The sequence below is a fragment of the Sitophilus oryzae genome, unplaced genomic scaffold, assembly GCF_002938485.1.
Source record: "Sitophilus oryzae breed Bouriz unplaced genomic scaffold, Soryzae_2.0 scaffold_1440_pilon_pilon, whole genome shotgun sequence".
Taxonomy (NCBI): domain Eukaryota; kingdom Metazoa; phylum Arthropoda; class Insecta; order Coleoptera; family Curculionidae; genus Sitophilus; species Sitophilus oryzae.
Window position 1 is genome coordinate 4018823 of NW_022146105.1, and position 26112 is coordinate 4044934.

The window sequence follows — 26112 nt, forward strand, 5'->3', positions numbered from 1 at the left end:
TAAAAGATAATCAAATTTAAAACGTTCGAAGTATATAGGACTCTTGGGTACTTCAAACGTTAAATTTAAGGTAATACCTTTGTGATTTTAACGAGAAATCTATTATGTTCGATATGGCGGAAAAGACGTAATGCTAGGGGTCTCACGTCGTGTGTAAAGGTTGTATTGAAATAGGCACTCCCAATGGGGAATCGTGAAGTTTGCACCCTGGCAAAAACTCGGAAATTAGAATTCTACGTATGGGACAAAGGTCTCAAAGGATGAATAAAGCAAAAGTAAGGAACTGGGATCGCGGGAACTCAACTCCCAAGCCGGGAACTTAAGATTTACCTTTATTTTTCGATAAATAAACGTTTTCAATCGGGTTTCATTATAATTTTTCGATAAAATAGGATGTAGATCACAAGATCTAATAAAAATATTGCTATTAACTAAACAAAAGATGCATAATAAAAAAATGTAGTCATTTTTGACCTCACAATCGCAATTTTAAGTGTAGATATTTTTAAAAACCTCCAAAAATTGTTTCAAAAGCAAAGGTGTCAAAAAACACAGTAAATAATACGTAAACATGCATTTGTATTTTCGAATAGCACGTAAAATTTCCTATAAATCCTAAAATTTTCTAAAATGTACCTACGTCCACGTTAACTATAATTATTTTTTAAAAGCTCTATATAAAAATATGCCAAAAATGGCAGTTGGCAATTTTTCAACATTTTTCGAAACATCGATTGTGACAAAGATAATTTTATAACTAATTAAAAGGTCTAGAAAACGAAATTACAGTCCTTTTTGATCATACGATCACGGTGTTAAATGTAGAAATAATTATATACCATCAAAAAAATCGCAAAAACACAAGAGTTCGAAAAATCGATTTTCTTACAAAATTGAAGTACTTCAACCGTAAGTTTTTATTATGTGTCAAAAGTACATAAAATTTGCTAGAAATACTAAGAATTCTAAGAAGTCTTAATGTCTATTTTTGTTTTTTTATGAGCCCTGAATACAGGATGAACAAGTTTTCGATATTTCTCCATGCATATATAGTCATGAAAATTGGCGACTCATTAATAACTGACATTGTTAACCAATTAAAATATTTAGAACAAGAAAATACCTATATAAACTTTTTAGTGTTGCTAGTACTGTTCTACATGTAGACGAACTTCTAACAATCATAACAAACCGTTCAAAAACAAGACTTAGGTTTATATATCCTGAAAGTACTTACTTAAAATTTCCAACAAAATCTGAATATTTCAAAATATAATGGCTATATTTAATATTAACTACTTTTCTAAGAACTTTCGAAATGATTATTTCATAAAACAAAAATTAATACAGGACGCTAATCTTTCTCTTACGAGACAATCTTAAAATAAGTAATTACAAACGCACTTACATGCTTAACAGATTCAGAAAAAGTTCCTCAACAATGTACGTGCAGAAAAAACACTTCACTATCACTTTTCCCCAGAAAAAAATGAAAATTACTGAAAAATTTACAAAAACTTAATTAACTAGACGCCATATTAGCATCTCCGACCTGTCTCTCTCTCTCTCTGACGCCAACTCCACAGATCAAAAACAATAGCCGAAACGGAAGGTGTCGCTAAAGCTCTGTATAGATTAAATATACTAAACTCCTAAGCAGTGTTCACGCTAGATTTAATGTAAAATTTGTGATTTTTTTATGTTTTATTGGAAATATAATAACTTTAATAAAAAATTAAAAAATAGGAAATACGTTTATTAATTGCCAAAATTACAAAATAATGATAATATTATGTAGATATCACAAGCAAGACTTCAAAAAAAATGTTTACAGAAAAAAGCTTGTATGTTCTAAAAATAAGTACTACAAGTTACTATAAATAAAAAAGTCCATTGTAGTCTTATGAGAACAATAAAGCACGAAGGGGACGTTTTAACCATCACCAAAAATAAGAGAAAAACAAGGGTCCAAAAAATTAATTTTCTCAGAAAGCCAAGGTACCAAAGCCTTCAAAGGTGTATTATTTCTGAATCTACATAAAAATTCCTAGAAATACTAAAAGTTTCATAATTTTATCACTATTTTTACTAAGCACCTTGGAAACGTATAATCAAAAACGGGAAGTTTTTCGAAATGAAAACATGTCAGAAATGCTCTGAAAACATGTCAAAAATGGACCCAATTTTTTTTACTTTTTTCAGTACATAAAACTATTAAAAACATATATAATCAGCAAAATCGTCATTTGGAGTATCCGTTTAGTTTTTAGAATGAGACTAAAACCCTGTGCTAAAATTCTATAACTCGAAAAATTGGCCTAGACAAAATGAAAACGATAAAATTTTATTTAATCCCATGAATATTTGCAAAGGAATTGAACTGATCCCCGAACAACCGTTTGTTCACGAAGAAAGAACAAATACAATTATCGATAAATCGTGGAAATAAAATTGTCGGTAATAAAACTAAGTACGAATGGTCCAAATAGTGATTCATATCGGACGAGCCATTGGAGAGGTCACTTGGGGCCGAGCATATATTTTTTCTAAATAGAATAACCCCAGTTCTGGACATGGCAGCGGTATATCAAGAATACTAAGCTTTTTATTTGTTTTCAGGGAAAAAACGAGATATTTTTGATGCTGAAATGTTGTGTTATCACAAGGCAGAGCTGCAAGCTCATAGGAAACTTTTTGATTTAAATCATTTTAATGACTTAAGTCATTTTCAAAACGATTTGTGATTTAAATCTTTATTCGGAAATACAAAAAGAATTGAGTCATTAAAAATAGGCTTAAATTTTTTAAAAGATTTTTTTTAAAAGTCTTTTTTGGAAAAGACCTTAGTCATTAAAAATTAAATGATGTTTGGACTTAAGTCTTTTAATATATTATTATTAAATAACTTTCGACTTAAGTCTTTTTATAAAAGACTTAAGTCAGTCTTATATATTTTCATAATATTTTTTTAACAGCAGCATTTTTCTTTAGCATAACTGTTCAGCGTCAAATAAAAAAAAACACTCAATCTCAATACCACTAGCAAATAAAAAGTTACTTTTCCGAAATCGATTTTGATTATATTTATTTGTCGTGTTACGCATGCGTAGTGAGTCGGTTATCTTTCATGTGAATCAAGTGAATCTCGGAGCGGTATTTTTTTGTAACGTCGTGTCGCGCTCCACAACGAATCAGGAACCTGTTACTGAAGAACGACGATCATAATGAGGACAAAATTATAAATTATTTATATTTTGCAAATAAATTGTTTATAATCGCACTTGAAGTTAGCTCGAACCGTAATAACCGCATAGCGACGTGTTTAGCTCCAGCCGTCGTGATTTCGTCGGTCGCCAACAGTAGTATCTGGAACTGGTATGTATGTAGCGCCGCGCGATCTTGATCGGGACGTGTTCGCTCCAGCCGTCGCGCTCCTAGAGTTGTAGTTTCCTGTCGCGAACATAAGTAACTGCTGTAACTGGGCATCGACGCTCGACCTCGGCGGCGACCTACTTCGCTCCAGCCGTCGCGCTCCTAGAGTTTTAGTTCCCTGTCGCGAACAGAAGTAACTGCTGTAACTGATTATCGACGCTCGACCTCGGCGGCTACGTACTTCGTTCCAGCAGTCGCTGGAGCGCTTCTAGGGTTTCGGTTTTGCCTGTCGCGATTTGGTCGGTTACTATTGTGCTCCCGTCGCCGTCGCTAAGTTACTTTCGAAATAGCGATTTTTGGTATGTACTAGGCATGGTATAAAATAGTGTTGTTTGAAAGATGAAACGCAAAAGCAAATAAAATAAAAATATTTTATTTGCTTTTATACATTTATATAAGTTTTATTGTTTATATCTACAGGGTGAGTTTCCTACGATGTTCTCTATGGGTATCTCGGAAACTACTGGAGATAGAGAGTCGGTTAAATGGGGAAAGAATTGCAGTTTTGTGGGGTCATAAATATGCGCTTTTCAGATTCTTGAAAAAGTTCATGGCTTACTAGATATTTCGAAAAAACAAATTTCGGCAATTTTAAAAATTGTTCCTAATTCCATTATAAGCTATTTTAGACAAAAAGTTTTCAGATAAAAGTTGTAGATAATCATATCTTTTATGAGAATGTGCCCTCTGTTTTCTTCTAAAGCCTGTCATTTTTGACATATGACACAAACATCTGTTTTTTTAAATGGAAACCATAGTTGGTCATTACTTCATAAAAAGCGCCATTTTTTAAGCTTTTCAGCGATATAAGCTATAATATGTTTTCTTCGAAAAATTACTGAGTTATATGCAATTCTTATCATTTTTAAACAATTTCACTTAGTTAGCCATGGAAACAAGTTTAATCACCTTTGTTCTCAGAAATGTGAAGCTGTCACATCCAAACTTCGTAAATTAAAATAAGCAAAAATTGTAAATATGAATTTTTCAAATGAAGAAAAGCGTGTAGGATTATTGGTTCAACTTTTCTTGACCATGATGAACTTTTCTGGTGAATGTTACGTTGTTTAGAGAACGGTTTTCAAGACATGTTAGGAAAGTTAAATTTAGTTATAGCCAATTCTTATCTTTTTTGACTAATTTCAATTAGATTGCATGGTATTCTTATTCTGTTATGATTTATAACTTATAAAAAGTCACAATATATTACTAAACGGTTCCTTACAATTTACATTGAACAAACTAAAACTTAAAAAAAATAATTCCACTGCATACACTTTAAGTTATTTTAGAAAATGTTCCGCCATTGTTTTGAGTTGTATCTTTTTAAAACTGAATTACTACCTATTCTCATAAAAGGACCGGTCGACTTAATTAAACTTCTCTAGTACCGCCACTCGAGAGCAACGACGATTGAACTTGTTTCCATGGCTAACTAAGTGAAGTTGTTTAAAAATGATAAGAATTGGCTATAACTCAGTAATTTTTCGAAGAAAACATATTATAGCTTATATCGCTAAAAAGCTTAAAAAATGGCGCTTTTTATGAAGTCATGGCCAACTATGGTTTCCATTTAAAAAAACATATGTTTGTGTCATATGTCAAAAATGACAGGCTATAGAAGAAAACGGAGGACACGGTCTCATAAAGAATGCGATTATCTACAACTTTTATCTGAAAACTTTTTGTCTATAATAGCTTATAATGGAATTAGGGACAATTCTTAAAATAGCCGAAATTTGTTTTTTTCGAAATATCTATCGAACTTTTTCAAAAATTTTAAAGGCGCATATTTATGACTCCACAAAACTGCAATTCTTTCCCCATTTAACCGACTCTCTATCTCCAGTAGTTTCCGAGATAGCCATAGAGAACATCGGAGGAAACTCACCCTGTATTTTAAAGTTTAGGTTAGACCAATAAACAATTTTTTTTGACAGTGGTTTGGACTTTGTTCTTGATTTTAACATTAAATATATTATATTGCAATACACATAAATATGAGCCGTTCATTTTATTTTAACGAATATTGATAAGAAAAAAGATAACAAGGAATGTCATACGTCTTTCTAAAAATGAGATAGATTGGCTATACACAATTATAAACTCGATATTTGGAAAATGAGTGGCGGATAAAAGTTACATTAATCTACAAATATAGATAAGTTAGATATATTTTTAGCGAAGACTGCAATACTTTGGAAGTCGGAACCTCGGTTACAAAATCGCGGTATTTTGTCGCGGTATTTTTCTGGAACGGTCGCTATTGTAACGCGACTCACGTGGAACCGGTATTCCCATCGCTAATTTGATGGCATCTAAACTATAATGGATATATAATAGAAAAAGTACAAAATCAGTTAAATTTTATAAAAAAAACTATTTTTATGTTTGTAGTTAGTCTGAAAATTAACCGTTTTATTTTATGTGGTTTTAGTTTCATTACAACAAATTAATTATACAGGGTGCCCCAGAAATAAGTGCAAGTATTTTAACTGGTAGTATATTGCGGCCTCAGAAACACGCCTTTTTTTTGAAAATTTGATTTTTTTTAAACATTTGGAATTTTTTTTTAGTTTTAAGTTAAAAAGCATAATTTCTTGATAATACGGCAACATAGGTAATAGCTTAAATTTACATGAATATCCAGAAAAGATCCAGTGGTTCTCAAAATTTTAGCAAAAAATGATTTTTTTTGGAAATTTTGAAAGTAAAATAACTCGGTTATTTTGGACTTGTTTGAAAAACGGTAAAGAGAAAAAATGTTTCTTTTGACCAGATCTACCACCGCTTAAAATACTAATTTAAAATACCCTTATTTCTGGGACACCCTGTATAGGTAGTAAGCAAATCGACCAATCGGTAATACAAGAAACTTATTAAGATAAAAAGAAAATATTAATGTTTAAAAAATAGGTACCTATATACTTAAATTGAATTCTGGCTATCTTGACTTGACGGTAATTATTTTGATTTAAGTCATTTTGCCGACTTAACTCGCAGATCATCATGATTTAAATAAAAAATAGAGACTTCAGTCGTGAAAACGACTTAAATTACATTATACTGATTTATGAAAAAAAAAATGGCTGTGAAATTGATTTAAGATTTAACTCTTTTGGTTTTACATAAGACTTTAGATTTAAGTCTTTTTGAAATTGACTTGTTGCAACTCTGTCACAAGGATCGTGTTGCTAACTCGAACAGAATATACATATTCAAACTTTAATTCTTTTTTCAATTTTAAATTTCTCAATTTTCACATTAAAATTTTAATTCTTAGAAAAATAACGTACGTTCTAATTATTCCATAGATCAAGAATACTTGATAAATACCTGAGTATTATCCATGTATTATCAATGAATTTGACATTTTGTTCTATGGAAGTAATCCGCTTAAAGCTCTAGAAACTTGGCAAAACAAAAACAGTATTAGATGTAGCCTTTCTAAGACTGAAAAGAGAATAAAGCAGAAAGGTAAACTATGTCTGAGCTAAAACGAACCGTATCCTTAAAATGATCTATGTCGTAAAGAAAATAGAGGTGCCGGTTTTATTACAGGGGCGTAACGAATAAAAGACAAAACGCACCGGACAGCGAAGTGTCCGGTCCCCGGAAGCTTTTCGTTGTCCCCGGATTTGAAGTGTCCCTAGGGCCGCACGACTCATTAGTTTAGCTGGGATGGCACGTCCGGTGCTCATAAAACCGGACAATTCGCGGCCACTATGTCAGCATTCTGTCGAAAAGCACCTATCGAGTTCGTGACGTGGCCAATTTGACTGTGGTCATTCTTTTATTTAGATTGACTTTTTTCTTCTCCCTCAAGAACCCTATTCTTGCTGAAACATTAATCACATTAATCAAAAAAATAGTTTTGAAAAAATGCACTTCATACTGAAACACTTCTTGCTTCTGTTATACAGGGAGAGTCTTAAATCAGTGCAAATATTTTCAGGGCTGGTAGACATATTGTCGCTTTAGCGTTTTTCAAAACAATCCAGTTATTTTACTTTGAAAATTTAAAAAAAAAATTCTGCTTAAATTTTAAGAACCCCTGGATCTTGTCTGGGTTTTCTTTCTTCTAAATTTAACTATTACCAAATTTAACCCATATTATCAAGAACCTAAAAACCAAAAAAAATCCAAAAAATTCCAAATTTTCATTCGTCGAAATATACTACCCCTAAAAATATTTGCACTTATTTAAAACGCACCCTGTATTTTTATACGAGCCAAAACAGAAATCTAACATACTCCTTCTCGTTGTTTACAGTATTTTGGAATTGAGGAAAGAGAAAAGCAGAGATGCGGCTAGATCAAGGAGAGGAAAAGAAAATTTTGAGTTCTATGAACTCGCTAAGATGTTGCCATTGCCGGCAGCTATCACCTCACAGTTGGACAAAGCTAGTATTATAAGACTTACGATCTCATATCTTAAGTTAAGAGATTTTTCTGGTCATGGGGATCCACCGTGGAGTAGGGATGGACCACCCCCATCAAAGACTTTAAAAGGTAAGAGTATGGAGTTCTTTAAAACCAATATAAAACATCTAATCTATATAATCTTACTAACTAGTATATACCCGGAGTTTATCACAAAGTCATCATCATTAAAAATCGTTCAAAAACAAGAGTTAGTTTTTATATAATTTTAGTTTATTAACTAAATAATAAACTTATAAAATTTTGATTGTGTTGACTGTTTTTTCGAAAAGCTCTAAAAACGTCAAAATACTAAATATTGGATTTTTTTTTACTTTATTTCCTATAGACAAGGATAAAAGTATTGTATTTAAGTAATTAAAATAGTCGGGACAAGAAAATATAAGACTTTTGTAGGAAAGGAATAAAGATAAAAATATGGAGAGAAATAATTTTCGACTCAGCAGCCAAGTTTTGGCTGCGAAAAGTAAATCCCAGAACATCTGCGGTTGCTGAAAGGTCCAGAGTAATCGAATTACCTTCGGAACAAAAGAAATACTGACCGCTGACCGTAGGCTATTGTTTAGCGAACCTCTGGCCGCTTGATTTCTGTCAAGCCTCCAGTCAAACGAATCGAGGGTAAATAACATTAAGTATGACTCTCATATAGGTATTTTTATTTTATTTACTATATCACAGTTATAAATGTTTGTTTTTAATGTATTCGGTTGAATTAAATAAACAAGATTCGATAAAGTTGAGCTTTTCCGAGGCGGAACTTTTAAATAAGCTCCAATCAGACAGTGGGGAAGTTTAAAACTGGATTAGAGCAATTCGCGGGGCTGATTTTCATTTAAATATTGAAACAAAACCGCCTCTAAGCCCCTAGATCAATGTCAATTCATTAGCGGAGGTTTGCACAGGCCCGGTTTAATTTTACATAATTATTTCAATTAGGAATCTTTTCGTCCCTTGCCACATCGAGTTCGCTTAGACCTCGCCAGCCACAAGTACGAGAATTAAGGAAGTGAATTTTCCCAGTTTGGTTTACAATAAGCAACGGCTAATTTTATCACTTGTGTCGGGGAATGGAGAATTGGATTTGCGAGTTTAACATGGGGGACTGATGATTCGATTTACATGTTGTAGTTCTGCGGCACGCAGTTAGCTCGAGGGGATGACACATTTTCAATCACTACACACAAAGTACAGACAGCGACATGTGTGAACACTAAATATATATGTTATAATTCAAACCATAAAAAATACCTAAATCAGCCAATTGCAAACTATTGTAGAAAAAATATCAGTAATAAAAATCGTTCAAAAATACAGAGGTTCGAAAAGTCAATTTTCTTACAAAACCAAAACATTTAAGATTTTAAAAGTTTTAGTTTCCTAAAAATACAAGTTTTCAGCAAATCCCAAAATTTTCCAAAAGGGTAAAGGTGTGGATCCGGTGGCTGACCTTGAAGCCTGTATTTGCTGCATTTGATCATCGATACTACGCAAGCGCACATCGTCGATGTTGCCAAATGGCAGTTTATTTTCGAATTATTTACAGTAGAAAACAAATGATTTTTTGAGTGTTATTCAGTAATAATACAAATTCTATAATTCATTTTATAATTTCAGATTTATCTTGAACAAAACTTAAGGTAAGAAGGATAATGGAGATTGTGAAGTTAAGGTATTATGATTGTAATCGGAGTTGTAAGTAATATAATATTGTAATGTTTATATATTTACAATAGATTTAAAAATTATCATTTACGGATTTTTTCCTATTGGTTTTAAACCTATTAGATTTTTTTTGTATTATCAATATGACACATTTATTACATCCAAGTTGTTGATTAGGTATATCAATTATATGTATTGAAGTACTATACCGCATGACGAGTTTTATAGCACAAGTCGATGAAATAGAGGTAACATTTTACCTAGTTTGATTGTAGTGTGTTTGTATCATATTTTTTTAAAAATATCAAGTTAGTGGGTTAATAGCAATTGCTTAGGCACATATTTTATCGAAAAATGCTGATAGGATTAAAATAAGCTTTATGTTTTCACTTTTTCTCTTTAGAAGGGATATGGATATATATATATATATATATATATATATATATATATATATATATATATATATATATAGGATATCCTGTACTGTGATATTCTTTTCTTAATTTACTTAATTTCTTGTTTCCTGTAATGCCAAAATTAAAATTATTATTTATTATCTTGATAATATGGTGAAGGTTTATTTTTGATCTCATTAAATTTATACACATACCAACTTAAGCAAAACTTAAGTTAGTTTGTGATTTATATTAAGATATTTCTAATAATTTTTTTATGTCTTAATACAACGCACATTATGCTTTATGGTGTGGAGAATAAATGTTAAGATATCTTAATACTTACATTACTCCTTCCATTACGAAAAATATTATTTATAAATCATGTATGCTAAGAAAATCACATAAATTAGGTGTAAGAATAGAAAAATCTTAAGGTAGCAGAAAAATTAATGCAATATATGTATAAGCAGAATTAAACAAGGTACCTCTATTTAATGTTGCTGATTCTACAGTTATAGTTAATAGTTACCGAAGCTAAAAGGCCTTTTTAAGGCCTACGTACAATGGAATGATATAAAACCTTTTATGAACATGATATGGAGTTACAGCATTTAAAAATTTTAAAAAAGAAGAAACACACCCCTTTTAATTTAACGAATTTTTAACAAAGCAATTTTTAAATGTAGCATAATCTAGAATAATTAGATTAATTATAGCAATCTAGAGTTTTATTTCTATTTAATTTTATTGGCTATAAAAATACATAATAATCATTCACGTGTTGTGCAAAATATTAAAATAATAATATAAATAATAGATACAATTGACAGCACTGAAAAAAACATTATTTGTTTTCTACTGAAAATAATTCCAAAATAACCTGCAATCTGGCAACATTGACGATGTGCGCATGCGTAGTATCTGTGACTATATGCAGCAAAAGCGCGTTTCAAGGTCAGCCACCGGATCCACATCTTTACCTCCAAAAGTTATACCCACGTTTACTATTTTAATTATTTTTTTAACATATTAAATAATTAAAACGTATTGAACAGAAAATTATAAGCCTTTTGGCTTTACTGATACGGTAATAGATGTAGACGAACTTCTAACCATAATCATAAATCGTTTAACAATTAAGGGTTCCAAAAAGCGATTTTTTACGAAATCAAAATAATTAACGCCTTTAGAGATTTATATATCCTAAAAGTACATCAAACTTCTTATAAATTTTGATATTTTTGAAATTTTATAGCTAATTTTATTATTTTTCTACGAGATGAAGAATGTAAAATGTAAAAGAACACTTACTACAGAGCGCTGATATTTCACTTATGATAAAATTTCAAAATAAATATATACAAACGTACTTACATGCTTAACAGGTTAAGAAAAAGCTTCTCTACTAGTTACTTCCAGAAAAACACTGCACTATCACTTTTTTCCGTGAGAAAAAAAACTACTGGAAAATATACAAAAAATCTCTGCAAAAAATTAATAATTTGATTTTGATTTTTGACATCTTGACACCACAGAGTAAAAAGCGAGCAGCTACTTAAACTCTTAAGCATGGTTCACACAAAATTTTATTTAAAATTTGTGTTTTTAATGTTTTATTGAAAATATCGTACAAACTTTATTTATTTTAAGTCCCAAAATTACTTATTAGTACAGTATTAGATTTAGGCGACCTTTAACTATTGTTATATATAGATACCCAACACTGCACACAAGCAAGGCTTTAAAAAATAACTTTTTTTACAGAACGAAATAAAGCTAATTGTTTTAGTTTTTTAGTTTTTTTTTTAATTTTAATTTTGCAGTTTTAAATTGTTTATATCCCCCCTATTCTTAAAGTTTTATTTTTAATTTTATATATTACTATTTTTACTATATATCTAACACTGAAAAAGTACAGTCAAAAATAGTCATCATATTAACTAATTAAAAGGTGTAGAATACAAAGATATTTAATCATTAAATTGTTTATAACTCTTAAAAACAGACAAAACTTACTTTAACACATATTATTTTTCTAAAAACTCAAAAATTGGTTTCATATACAGGGTGAGTCTTAAATAAGTGCATGTACTTTTAGGGGTAATATATATCGACCCTCCTAGAAATACGATTGTGAGGTTTTTTTCGCAAAAAAAATGAAAATTTACAATATTTTGGAAATATTTTTAGTTAAAAAATATAATTTCGTGATAACATGACAACATTGGTGGCAGATTAAACTTACAAGAAAGAAAACCCAGAAAAGATCCAGTTGTTCTCAAAGTCTAAGAAAAAAAATAATTTTTTTAATGTTCATATATAGTAAAATAACTCGGTTATTTTGGACTTATTTGAAAAACGGTAAAGAGAAAATATGTTTCTTTTATCAAGATCTAGCAGCCCTGAAAATATTTGCACTTATTTAAGACTCACCCTGTGTATAGGCTTTAAAAATTACAACTAATTTTCGTATTTAAAAATGCACAGAGGCGTAAAAAAATAAAAATGCATATGTATTAATAAAAATAGTGCTATTAGAAAGTACTCATTTAACCTACATTTGGTACATTTTCGTACCAATCCACGTATTTTATGACAGGCGTTTTATGGCTGATTCTGAAGGAATCCAATCAATGAATACTAATTTGATATATTTACAGTAGCAAATGAGGTTACGCCAAATACCACTGTCTCAATCTTAATTATTTAAAAAACTTTCTATGAATTTTGATTAGGTCTTGCTTAACATTATTACTATGACGTTATTGTTTGTTGTTCAATTTGTTTTAACATTAAATTATCGATTATTTTGTTATCCTACACACCCCGTATAAACATGAAAATGTTTATTGGTTAATTCTTATGTGTTTTATAAAATAACAAATTATATTGAATGAATCGAGCAATAGTAATCTAGAAAAATACGACGACCTGTATCATATTTGTAAGCACGCAGCGAGATTGGGGTGATAAAAAGTAGGGAGACTGAATTTTGGGCGTCTAACAGTATCTATAAAGCCTGATATCAAGTTGCAATATTTCACCGCTGACATTTTAGCCAATTTGTTACCAGCTCCTAGCAGGTTGCTGCTGAGAAATATCCTGCAGCCTCATATGTTTCTTTATACCAATATGCGAGCGATATTTCACTCGAATTAAGATACCCAACAAGAATAAGTATTTTTCTTGTAACAAGGTTTATTCTTTTATATTTTAGGCAGGCGGTCATCTTTAGCTATGGATATCTTCGAGCAACACCAAGGCACACATATTTTACAGGTAACCGAATAATTTTCTGTAAATTTTATCGTTATTAATAATTTGTTTTGTTCGATTTTTCAGTCTTTGGATGGATTCGCTCTAGCTGTAGCTGCCGATGGCCGATTTTTGTATATTTCAGAGACTGTTTCCATATATTTAGGACTATCACAAGTATGCATTATTTTAAATAATATTAGTAATTTGTAAAAATAATAATAATGAATAATAAATGCCTTACTTTTAAATAGTAAACACTATGGAAAGATACGTCTATATGTCTAGCTGGAGCACGTACATGTTAAATTAGATACGTCAGCAATTACAGTTTTAAAGTATTTTTCATATAATTTCCTACACGTGCCTTTTCTAATCTGACGTATCTCTAAACTAGCTAAAAAACTCAAATAGCTACGTGAGCGTAATTGCCTGATGTATCTTTAGTATAGATACATAATAACGTATAAATAAACCAGGTACGTCGGCAATTGTAGACGTATCTACGCAAAGTTACTCGCATGGGGTAGTCTACATTATCGCCTGACGTATCTAGAAACTAAAGAACTCGTATCCATAAACAAGACATGTCAGCAATTACAGACGTATCTATTAGTGTAGAAACGTCTACTTAATCGCTCGACGTATCTATAAACTAGCTACAAACTCACCTATAAAATAGGTACGTCAGCGTAATCTCCTGATGTATCTCTAGAATATCTATATAATTATATTTTTTTTAATAACGTATAACTAAACCAAGTACGTCGGCAATTATTATAGATGTATCTACGTAAAGTTACTCGCATGGGGTAGTCTACATTATCGCCTGACGTATCTAGAACTAGAAACTAGGCAAAACATATCTATATAAACAAGACTTGTCAGCAATTACATACGTATCTGCTGGAAGTGTCAACAAAATGTTTTTCTCGCGTAGAGACGTCAACTTAAAATCTAGAGATGTCTACGAATCATATAACATGGTAACAACGCATAAATTTACAAATTAGATATGTCAGCGAATACACACGTATCTACTCAAATAATTTCTTACCAGTTTACATGTGCCAGAAATATGTGCCTGTCAGTTAAGTATTTTAACTGGGAGTATAGTTTATCCCCAGAAACACATTTGAAAATTCGGAATTTCTTGATAATATGGCAACATATGTAGTAGATTAAATTTACAAGGAAGAAAATCCAGAAAAGATCCAGTGGTTCTCAAAATTTTAGCAAAAAAAATTTTTTTTTGGAAATTTTCAAAGTAAAATAACTCCGTTATTTTGGACTTATTTGAAAAACGATAAAGAGAAAATATGTTTCTTTTATCGAGATCTACCACTCCTTACTTGCACTTATTTCTGGGACACCCTGTATAGATCATAACTTCAATAAGAGATTGTTTTTTTTAAATAAGCCAGAAAACTAATGTGGTTTAGGAGATCGATAACAGTCTGTTGTAAGGCGGTTGGTAAACAAAACTTACAACTTTTTAAAAGGCGTATGCAGGAATTTCGGGGCCTGCCGTAGCCTAGAGCAGGGCTAAAAGGTGATAACACGTAGGGCTACGTGCCCCTCTGTCCTTTCTGTTCGGGCTAGCGTTTCCCGCAGTTGCAAATACCCTATTGATTACGGCCCGGCAGCGGCATTATAAATGGCGAGCACGCCGCTGCAGAGGACTACGTGAGCGGCATGCCCATCTTCCTGGGGGCGGCTCAAGCCCTGGGTGGTTCTGGACACGTACGCCGGCGCCGCTACCGCCACTGCAATTCATGACGCAAGACCTCTGTCTTGTCGCTCTTTCGCTTTTCAGGATTTTACAACACAATTGTTAAAAAATTAATTTGCCATATTATTACCACATTATTACCATCATCATATTAACATGCATGTGTAGGTATTATCACCTCGCGGTGGCATATTATGTGCTCCGCTGTTGCAGGATCTTTATAGCAGAGTCTGCAGCAAAGACTTCCTTGATACAGGCATAATACAGGTTGAGCTTGTACAGGTAGAATCTATGGCAGGGAGCTTATATCTCTCTTTCTTGAGTTATAACAAATTATAACTCATCATACAGTCTTACACATACATATAGTCTATGACAAATCATACAGTCTTTGACAAAAGCCAGTGTCTGAGACAGCTTCATCACTCTTCTCGGCGAACTCAGTGATGAGGTGTTCTGGGGTTTCCCCATTTTCCCCACAGAATCTACATTCGCCGTTGTTTTTTAGCTTCAATCTACTGAGGTGTTCGTTGAGGAGACAGTGTCCTGTTAAAAATCCCGTGACAATCCGAAGGTCGTAAGTTCTGAGAAATTTCTTCGAGCGTCTTAGACTGTTGGAGGATTCTCATTTCAGGTTATGGATGGAGTTTTCTAGGTTCTTGAGTTCCGCTTTAAGTTGGTTTCAACTTGGGAAGCTGAACGGTTCCGGTCCAGTTAGTGGAGTGTTCGCTCCTTTTCTAGCTTGATCGTTTGCTTTTTCATTGCCTTTTTTGCCAATTGTAAATTTATTGCCAATTTGTTATAAAGGCAGTAATTGTTCAGGTAGAACTTAACAGCCATATGTCCTCTCAAGAGACCTGTTGTAATCCTCAATTTTTATTTTATTCCCACTTACACTAGTAGTTCTTTTGTAGTTTTATAATAAGGTCCTGTCTGTTTCTCCAGTGCTCATTCTGCTTTTCCTTGGCCCAGGGTTTTTCTGCACTACGGGTGATACATTTGGGTATTCCCATCAGTACTTGCTCTAGACCAAGATAGTGTTTGACCCGTCTGTATACATTACCTCGAATATAAAAAGCTACAGCAAGACAAAATATGTCCAAGGTGATATTTGGACATCTTTTGTCTTTGGAAATGGAAATTAATTGTAGTCATTTGTTTTCAGGTCGAAATGACGGGTAGTAGTATATTCGATTACATACACCATCAGGACCATACCGAAATAGCGGAGCAGTTAGGTTTAGGTTTATCCCAAGGCCAGAACCTTGCATCTCCTGGGAGTGGTTCGGAAGAAAGCAGTTCTACGGCAGGGACGAACAACCCTGACGGTAAGGGTAAGGAACAAACAACAACATTTTGAATATTCCAGTAGTTATTCAATATTTTGTTTTTTGGTTTGAACCGTACAATCTTTCGTTCCTCCCGGTATACGAGATTTGCCATTGCGGCATTCCACCGCACGGCAGTTGAGTTACACTTATGGAATAACAATTGAACACGTAGAAGTTTTGTCTCTTGCATTCTTAAACATCGCTTCCTGGCGGGTTCACTGCATGGTTATTTCTCCAACGAAACCATTCAGATCTATCTCGATTATTATTTTACTACCAGAAAGCGTACGTCATCGTTTCAAGTTTATTAAAATTCTAGGGATGAGAAACGCCATATCCAAAATTATTTCTTGTCGTCTATTGTTATTTCCATAGTCTCAAATAACTGTTCTTGTTTTTACGACATCATGGATTCATAATAGGTATATAATATTTTCTTTTAGTTTCAACTGTTATGTCGATAGCAACCAATCCTCCTTATAAAGGTTTAGATAGGGCGTTTTGTATTAGAATGAAATCGACCTTAACCAAAAGAGGCTGTCATTTCAAGTCGTCAGGGTATAGAGTACGTTATCCATATTCTCAGTAAAAAATAAAGTTAAAATAATGTTTTCATCCAGGTTGTATTAATGGTTTGTCGACTAAGGCCGCAATACATCTTTGCACACTCTCGCAAGTCTCAGCAGCCTCCCCTTCTGGGAATGGTAGCACTAGCCATAGCTTTACCTCCACCTAGTGTTCACGAAATTCGGCTAGAGAGCGACATGTTCGTAACGAGGATAAATTTTGACTTCAAAATTGCCCACTGCGAACCAAAAGTCATCGACCTCTTGGATTATTCCGCCGAAGAACTGACTGGTAGGAATTTATACACGTTGTGCCATGGTGAAGATGCCAATAAACTTAGGAAATGTCATATAGATCGTAAGTAATCTTGAACCTATATAGCTTCTGACTTACTAAAATTTGTATCAATATCATACTTATCCAAATTTTAGTTTGTTCGATTTCTTATTAATGTTATGTTTGTAGTAATAAACAAGGGCCAAGTACTGACACACTATTATAGAATAATGAACAAAAATGGAGGCTATACATGGATTCAAACTTGTGCCACTGTAGTTTGCAATACCAAAAATGCTGATGAACAAAATATAATTTGTGTAAATTATGTCATAAGGTAATAAAATTACTCTCGCGCCATGTATAAATTAATATTGATTTTTTTATCAAATCTTTAGCAGGAGGGAGTATGAAAATCTTATAATGGACTGCTGCCAGATGGAAGAGAGCGCTCATATGGTAAAAAGAGAGGAAGCAAGTAGTAATGACCCTGAAAATGGATCCCCAGATGCGGATCGAGGAGGTACGTTGGAGTACCTGCAGTGCTAGTAGAAGGTGCTTTTTTACGCCACATCTCAGTTTCTAACTGCAACTGGTACTCATCTCATTTTGTAAATCCAGAGAACTCTTGAACTCAACCAAATGGGGGTACCTATTTAATTATCATTAATAATAAAATTAGAGAAACCAAACTTTGTATAAACTCAAAAAGAGTCTATACAAGCGTTTAATTTTTTTCTGTATAAATTTTACTATACTGAGATGAGGTGAGACCAGAGATATAGAGATATGGAGAATAAATGTACAGTCTTAGCATCAAATAATTTTGGTATACAGACATATAATGCTTTACATTTTATTTTTTAATTTCAAATCGGTGAGTTTTATCAAAAAAACACAAGAGATAAAAAAGTTTCTAAATAAACTAAATTATCAAAATTAATTTTTTTTGCATGTGTTTGATAAGATTTTTCTTTAAATTTCATTAACAAGAATGATAGGGGTAGTTTATTTCAACCCCTTCCACTCATTTTAAAAAAGTGAAAAAATTACCAGAAAGTGTGTTTTCATAACAGTAATGCTTCCGTAAAATTTCATTAGTCTATCTCTTTTCGTTTTCAAGATAAAAAATAAAAACATTATTTTTCCGCCATCTTTGTACCGCGATATCTCCCTAATGGTTGACTTTTGACCCAACGTTTATAAAGCAAACTACCCTTTATTTTGAACAAGGCATTTTTTTTCGCATTTGTTTTGAAACACCCTGTATATACTCTTCGATGATTCCCTTATCTCTATTTTTCTCTGGGTTAAACAAACTTTGATTGAATTGAAATGTTTTATAAAATTGCTGTTTATCTTAATCGGCTCCGAATGGACAAGCCAGGAGGGAAAAAACAGAATCATATTTTTCTACATTTACTCTTCTGATATATTATATATTTCATACATTTCAAGAAACAGAAATCACACAAAAAACGTCAGTTTTAAAGCTGTAGTAGAAAGCTATATTTCCATCGAATTTTAACAAAACCAAGCATGTTTTTGGTTGATTTCTAGATGACAGAAATAGCGGAGGTCCACCAAACCCACCACCAGACCCGCCACAGGATATGGAAGATTCTACAGGCCATGGTTCCGATCCAACCACCATAACCAAAGACACAAGCGACTTAAGAACGCGGAGGTTGGATCCAACGAACTCCGTTGCGCAGCTACAAGGTACCGCTCCTCAGGTTGAACAAAGGAAAACAGCGACACCCGTCAGAAGGGCGGCTAAGAGAAAAAACACCTCCTCTGACGAGAATGACGAAGAAGAAGGTGCTAATCATAATCGAAATACTGTGATGAGTCCCGCAAGTTCATGTCATTCGACAACACCAGCCCATCCTATCGTTTCCACTTCAGAACCCACCGGAAATAGTCCAAAAAAAGTTGACGATGGAGGTATTTCCTTTTTTCTTTTTTAAAAATCAAATTTAGTTAAACTTATTTAGATAATTTTACAGGAGGGGCTACAGCTGGGGCATCTGTAAAGGATTTAGAGAACGCTATGTCGAAACATCTTCCAGCTTGTAAGTCTCCTACGCATCAGCCCACAGACTTCAGCACGGACGCACTTTTGAAACAACAACAGAGAACAACTATTCAGTGGATTGGAGCTCACCAACAGCTGCAGCAACAAGGACCCCTGCCTGCTTCAGCTCTGTTAAGGCAGCTCTACGCTAACAGGGAGAGTGTAATAAGGGCAAATGTGCATGGTATTACTAGTGCTGGAACTAGATCAAGTAGTACATCTGGTAAGAAATATATGATACGAAAAATATGAACAGTAATATTTTTTGTTTGCCAGGTTATTATCCTAGTGATAGTCAAGTTGGACCATTACCAACACCTCCAGGTAGTGAAGGTTCTTCTTCATACAGCGAACATCAGTTTCTGTTGTCCCAGCACCAAAACTATCCCACAGGGTACTCAATGGATTACCACTCCGCCATGACTCCTCCGTCCAGTGTTTCCCCAAGAGATAAGCACCAACAGCTGCATTCAGGAGTGACTTTCGACTCTCCTGTGCCCTACCAAGATGTCTTAAGGCAATACCCTGACAGTCCTTTACCTCTAAAACCCCAAGTATATTCCTATGTCGATCAACCGCAATTTTATCATCACGGGACTTCAAGTGCTGGCTTTCACTTGTACCATCCGAGTAAGGGCAGTGGAGCGCCATCAAATTGGTACTCACCATCATAGTGTCGTTAAAATAAACTTGAAACAGTGCTTGGGCTATATACGGACACTTTTTGTATCGTTGGGTTATTTTATTACAAAGATATCGCATAGCAGGTCTTGTGGTTAAGATTCATTTATTAATTTGACTGTATTTATGTATGTATTTTGTATACAGGCTAGTGTTAATTAATTATTAAATGGACATGTAAGGCTAAATGAGACAGAGTCCTGTAGTAAACTCTTGAGAATGTCACAGTATATTTACTGTATAGACAGTTATTATATAGTGTTCAATCGACTATTTTTAAACCAAAGAATACAATACAAAATAGCATGAATTAAAAGTTTGTAAAAGTATCTTCTGCCGCCACAGTCATATTTATATAATATTTTAGTAATAAAATTCTTAACAAATATGTAGGAAGCAAGAAAATATGTAGAGCAGAATTGATACTATATCTCAAATAAATTTATTTATCATGATAGGGTTTTACAGAGGCTACTAATAACTTTGCATGTCAATAAAAGTACAACAAATCTCATGCTATTTGGTATTAAGCAATTCAGTGCTATCACTGACTATATATGTGAATATATATCTGAGTTTTATATTATCATTCTTTTGGCTCCAAAATATACGATCTACGATTTTTCTAGGAGGATACAAAATTCAGTTAACCATTCATTTGATGCTAAATTAGCAGATTGGATCTGACCTAGGTAAATTCCGGACCGAAATGTTCAAATCTGTAGATTTATCATCTGCTTGAATGTAACTGGTAACTAAAGATATAGGGCTAAGTAGAATGAGAACATAGGCAAAATATTCATTCTCCTTAGCTGTAATGTATATCTAATATCTGAATCTAGCGCAAAAGAGTTAGGCTGAAACTATATTGTACTATGTAAATATTTAATTAGGAATATCTAGGTATAGATAGCTGTATGTATGTTATTTTTTGTTGGGCATTGATTAAAGAATTTTTATACATGTACTGGAAACTTGAGGAACGGCATACAAATTTGTTTTTATATTTAGTACAATTTGATTTGTGACGTTAAAAGTGACGATGCTCGACGACTATATCACTACGAAACGGTGCTGACAAATGTAATGTGATATTTTTTTAATTTTGTTAGTTTCTTGTTCCGTGTAATATGTTAAATTTATCACATGATGCTCAGTACAAAAATAAATTTGCGCTAATATACATGTTAACGTGCAATATCATTTTCGTATCCCTTAATTATTAGTAGTTATCTGTATATTTTAAAAATATTTGTTTTGGCAAGTTCTGTTTGCCTTTAAAACAGAAAACTAAGATTTAGATTCTACCTCGACATGACATGGTAACTAAATTATGTAGAAACCATTTTTGAGTTGGTCATTTGCAAAATTACAGTAGTCACTGTTTATTTATATTGTTCAATAAATTATTTACAAAACATGCATCTTTTATTTACACAATAAGTGCAAATAGGTACCGTATGATCAAAAAAAAACGGCGTCCAGTTGGCTTGGAAATGACGATCGATGACATTTCCCATATAATTTTACATATAAAATGACAGCGAACTTCATATCATAGCCATCGCTGACGCTTTTATTTTTCATTCATAAACCACTCTGGTGGAAATTGGGTGGAAACGAACCGATTTTTTTAGGGTATAGATACTTAATCTGTGGTAAACGGGGATGCATTGGAAAATTGGAATTTGATCTCCTCTAAATATCTGCCTTATTTAAAGCTAAAGGCATAGAAATAAAAGTGTAAAGCATAGAATAACTAACTGTATAAAGGCTCATGGTTGGGTATATCTACGGTATATATATTTGGTGACTATTTTCCATTAATATTAATTAATATTTATGTGTAATTTGTATGTATTAATTTTTTTGAGAGAATGTATTTTTCCAATTCGTTTCGAAACTTTTTTTTAAATTGTGTTTTACTAGTTGCCTATACATTGGTGAATTTTTAAATTAATTCCTTGATTGTGATTTAATAACTTTGCTGTATACAGATCAGAAAGTGAATAATAATAAAATAAAAATAGTTCTTGACAATTACGTTTTATTAACAGAAAAACAAATTACAAATATATAAAAGTTGTAAGTGTAATATAAACAATAACTTCATTTCAATATCTTTGGATTGCATACTTTGAAGATTCTTGGTAACATTTCGGTCATTGATGTAAAGACTGCCTGAGATATATCCTAAAAAAATAAGTTTTAGACCTATATATTGCGATAGAAATAATATCTTACATCTGGTAACATAAATTGTAAATTCTTCAATTCTGATCCACCCCAAGAAGCCATTTCAATCATAAAACCCTTAACACACTTAAATACTAATTCTGCTCGCTTTTCGCACCAGTTTATGGTCATCTCCTGCAAGAATAAACATTGAAATACACAATACAAAGAATTTTATTAATACCTTAATACCTCTGTCATTTCATATTGCAACAGTAAAGGAATGGTCAATGAAGTGATATCATTTGAACATGCTGTCTTCAGTATATGCCTCAATCCCAACACAACAGGATGTCTGCTATTAATATCACTACCTCTTAATGTATCATCTGTTACCATATGGAAAATAACATGAACTTGGGCCAAATTGGAATGTTTAGTCATATAAAAATCTCCAGTTTGTAATAATTCACTATTACTATTCCTTGGACTTCCAATCTGGGGATTTTTAAAGTACTGCTGAGCAACATTTGAAATTTTCTCCAACTGATCTTCAACATGGGAAAAATGGAATTCAGTTGTCCTCTGACATACTTCCTGGAAATCATGTGTGAGTCTTGATCCTATTTTATTATCAGTCATTAAAACCAATCCCGACAAATCATTAGAATATAATCCTAGAGCAGTTTGAAGAAGTTGTGGTGTTGGTTGAGAGCTGAAAAATTATATATTGTAAATTATATTGAGAGAAATATATTAAAATATACTAACAATCGTTCATTATCTTGTATAGTACACATATCCATGACATTGGCAGATAAAATTCTAATATTATGCATTTGCTTTAATTGGGAGCCCAAATGAATGGTAAAACTTTCTTCCATTAGTGGAGAATTTATCTGATGTATGCTCTCTGAACCAGAACTTTGAAAATCTCTATCAGCATTAGGAATAAAAGGTGAACTACAAATAAAAATGTCTCATAAAATTAAAAATAAATATTTCATGAAAAAAAGAAATATATTTTACCTCGGGGTGGGCAAAGAAGAATCTGCTTCATTTTGCTCAAGCATTTGCATGATCCACTCTCTATATTCTCTTCTCTGAGCTTCCTTTAATGTATCTAATTCACTACTAAGCTCTCCTTGCAATAAAGAATGAGTTTCATAATGTCTTGCTACCAGCTCATTAATTTTTAGTTCAGTCATGTCTTGTTCTAATCTATCAACAGCTTTATTCATCTCTTCAGTTTGACTAAAATAAGTATTTTTACAGTAGGTGTCTATGTAAATCTATTTGTAACTGTGTAAGCAGTTACCTATCTGAAAGATTCTTAATTAAAGTATTTTTCTCTTCAGTCTTTTGTCTAACTGTCTTTGAGTACATATGTTCTAACTGCAGCATTGTTTCTAAAGCGGGTGAATGCACTAATTTATGATAAGCCGTGGCAAATAACTCTTCATCAGATGCACAACGCTTTTCACCGAATTCTACAATCTCCTATAATAAAATAAATGTTAAATATAATTCACACATTTAAAAAGAAATTTGTAGTATTAACCTCTCTCATAACTTTTTCCCATTCTTTAGTAATACCATCTATGTTAATTTCTTGATCTTTTCTTTTCTTAATAATATCATCTGAGAGCTCTTTATAATAATCTCTTGTTCTATCATCTATAAAAGCCCTTAAATGTGCAGTTAAGTCTAAAAATGAATTAATTGAGTAAAAAGTTTTGGAAGGAAAGTATATTTACAGTACCCTTTTCTATATAAATTGGTAGACTATATTTGATTATCAAAATATGAGTTAATTCTTCAACTGAGTCATCATACGGAATTAAAATTGAGTATTCAAAACCATGTTGGTCGTTTGTATAGAGGTAATATTTTTGTTCTAGCATAATTTATTTATAAATTAATAAGAAAAATAAATATATTCAAAATCATAACCACAAAAATGTCAATAAACAAAAAAGTGAGGTTATAATATACTAGAGATTTAGAGATGTCTAAAATACATCGATGCATCGAAAACATCGATATTTCCATTTCGCAGCATCGCTTCTATATATTTTCTATTCACTTCAATATTCACTTATTTACTATTCGATATATCCAATGCATCGATGTATTTCATTCAATTTATCGAAATATTTTGTTGGCCTTGTTGGCTATAATTTACATTTCGGTATTATAGGATACTATAAGATAAGGATAGTTCGATTCCTATCTTCCTGCACTGTCAGTTTTTTTACATCATCTAGGGACCGAGTTGAAGTATGGTTGAAGCGTGGTTGAAGTTGGCGCTAAAGATTTTAGACAGTGACAGATGAGTGACAGTTATTTTTGCGTTTGACGGACGAGCGCACAGTGCGATGGAAGATAAATTTAGCGGGACAAAACCGTTTGGTGACAAATAAGTCAAAAAATGTGTACTGATAATAGAATAAATAGTAGACATTCCAATTGATATAAAAATGCATGAATATTCTTTGTATTTCGATACATTTTTATCAACCAAATTTGGTCGTTTTCTGCTCAGCAAGGCAGAGATCATACGAAAACAAAATATTTACAAGTGCTTATACATTTTATTCCAAAGCCAAATTATGTTGAAGATTGCCAAAGGTATGTACTTTTCTACTGTACGTATATTATTTGTTAAAATCCTTCGTGCCTTTGTTCTGCAGGTATCAACCTTTCACTTTTTTTCAAATATCGATATATTGAGTGATGTAGATCTTTTGAGTTACCAATAGTTACCAACACAGGTAGTCACAGTCACAGGAAGTTCAAGCTTACCAGGTGAATGCCCAAAAGTTTCATTTCAATTGGATATTATAAAAACAAAACAAAAACTCGTTAAAGGGTTAATTGAAGAGCATTCAAAAGAAGAATTGGGTTTTGCATGTACTATGAGCTTTAGGGCTAGTAAGAGTAAGGATGCTGCTGTAATTGTTGAAGCCTTAACTCCATCGAAAGGCACTGAGTTTAAAAAATTAATAGCTGCCCATACACGGAAAGGCCCGGGCTTCGGACTTGGTCTTGAGGCCGGGGCTTTCACCCAAATTACCATAGCGTGAACATATCCGCGGACTTTGCCTTTCACGCAAACCTATGGTATTTTGGGTTAAAGGCCGGACCCAAGGCCGAAGGCAGGCCCTTTCCGTGTATGGGCAGCTAATGAATGACACCAATAGTCAGTTCGGCAATTTTCCTCAAGACAAAAACATCCAAATGATATTCTAGTTAAATAAAGCATGACGATATGCTAAAGTCTTTTTTTACTTTCTGATAATTTATAATAAAACTAAATGATTATTACTAGTTTTAATAAAAGTTTAAAAAATTGTCTTAGAGACTTACTATATATGAATTTACAATTACCGAGTGTCAAAATTAAAATATCTATCTTATTTATTATTTTCAAAATAAAATAGAATTTTTTAAAATAAAATATACAGGGTGTCACAAGATTACAAAGTAATTAAAAAATAACTGCTAAAGAGTTTTTTGTAAGTATTTCACCTGATATCATAATTTTATGTATTTGGCAATAGTTTACAGTACTGTTTTTGTGTGTCATGTACGAATAATATCATAGTTTTATTATCTTGTATTTATTTATTTATTAATAAATAAATAAATTTAACCATATGGTTGCTATATATTATATATTAGACCAGTTGCTACGTTCTTAGATTTTAAGTCCCAAACATCGCTCCTGAGATTTTGTCCCGCTAGAATAACCATCCGCCTCACTGTGGAGCGCTGGTCCCTGCGTGACGTAAGCATCCACGGCCACTACGACACCACAATGGCCTGTGCTACACATTTTGACAATTTACATATTTATTATAAAAAATAATACCAAAACAGTAAATCAGCTAACAAAAGCTGTTTTTTTTTGCTTTTAAGTTATCTAAGTTATTTAAGTTATATTTGAAGTTACATTAAAAGAGGCCGCAAGTGAACTTTAAATTTTGAACTGACAAATATCATTTTCGGTCATTTATTGGTCGAGTCAAAAACGGTAAATAGACAGGATTGCTTAATTCCTTAAATAATACATAACACGTA

At 32.4% G+C, this 26112-nt stretch overlaps 2 protein-coding genes across 5 annotated transcripts in view; one reads left to right on the forward strand and one right to left on the reverse strand.

Annotated features, from left to right (window-relative positions):
- LOC115876835 (protein trachealess) overlaps positions 1-21241 on the forward strand; it is a 139409-nt gene extending 118168 nt beyond the window's left edge. For 3 of the 4 annotated variants that reach the window (XM_030892812.1, XM_030892813.1, XM_030892814.1), the window contains 11 exons: positions 7706-7944; positions 13153-13214; positions 13278-13367; positions 16088-16250; positions 16697-16818; positions 16874-17177; positions 17286-17433; positions 17495-17619; positions 18657-19043; positions 19094-19396; positions 19450-21241. In XM_030892812.1, the coding sequence (XP_030748672.1) occupies positions 7706-7944; positions 13153-13214; positions 13278-13367; positions 16088-16250; positions 16697-16818; positions 16874-17177; positions 17286-17433; positions 17495-17619; positions 18657-19043; positions 19094-19396; positions 19450-19847 (2341 nt within the window). In that variant the 3' untranslated portion in view covers positions 19848-21241. Of the gene's footprint in view, positions 1-7705; positions 7945-13152; positions 13215-13277; positions 13368-16087; positions 16257-16696; positions 16819-16873; positions 17178-17285; positions 17434-17494; positions 17620-18656; positions 19044-19093; positions 19397-19449 lie in introns of all 4 variants that reach the window. The other variant, XM_030892811.1, reaches the window with a different exon arrangement.
- Positions 21242-21885: 644 nt separating this feature from the next.
- On the reverse strand, positions 21886-24108 carry LOC115876837 (protein C12orf4 homolog). The gene is made up of 8 exons (XM_030892816.1): positions 23792-24108; positions 23591-23736; positions 23348-23529; positions 23059-23283; positions 22801-22992; positions 22282-22744; positions 22099-22224; positions 21886-22047 (listed from the first exon to the last, which is right to left on the reverse strand). Exons 1-8 carry the CDS (start codon positions 23931-23933, stop codon positions 21964-21966), a joined length of 1560 nt encoding a protein of 519 aa, XP_030748676.1. The 5' UTR covers positions 23934-24108; the 3' UTR covers positions 21886-21963.
- Positions 24109-26112: the final 2004 nt, after the last annotated feature.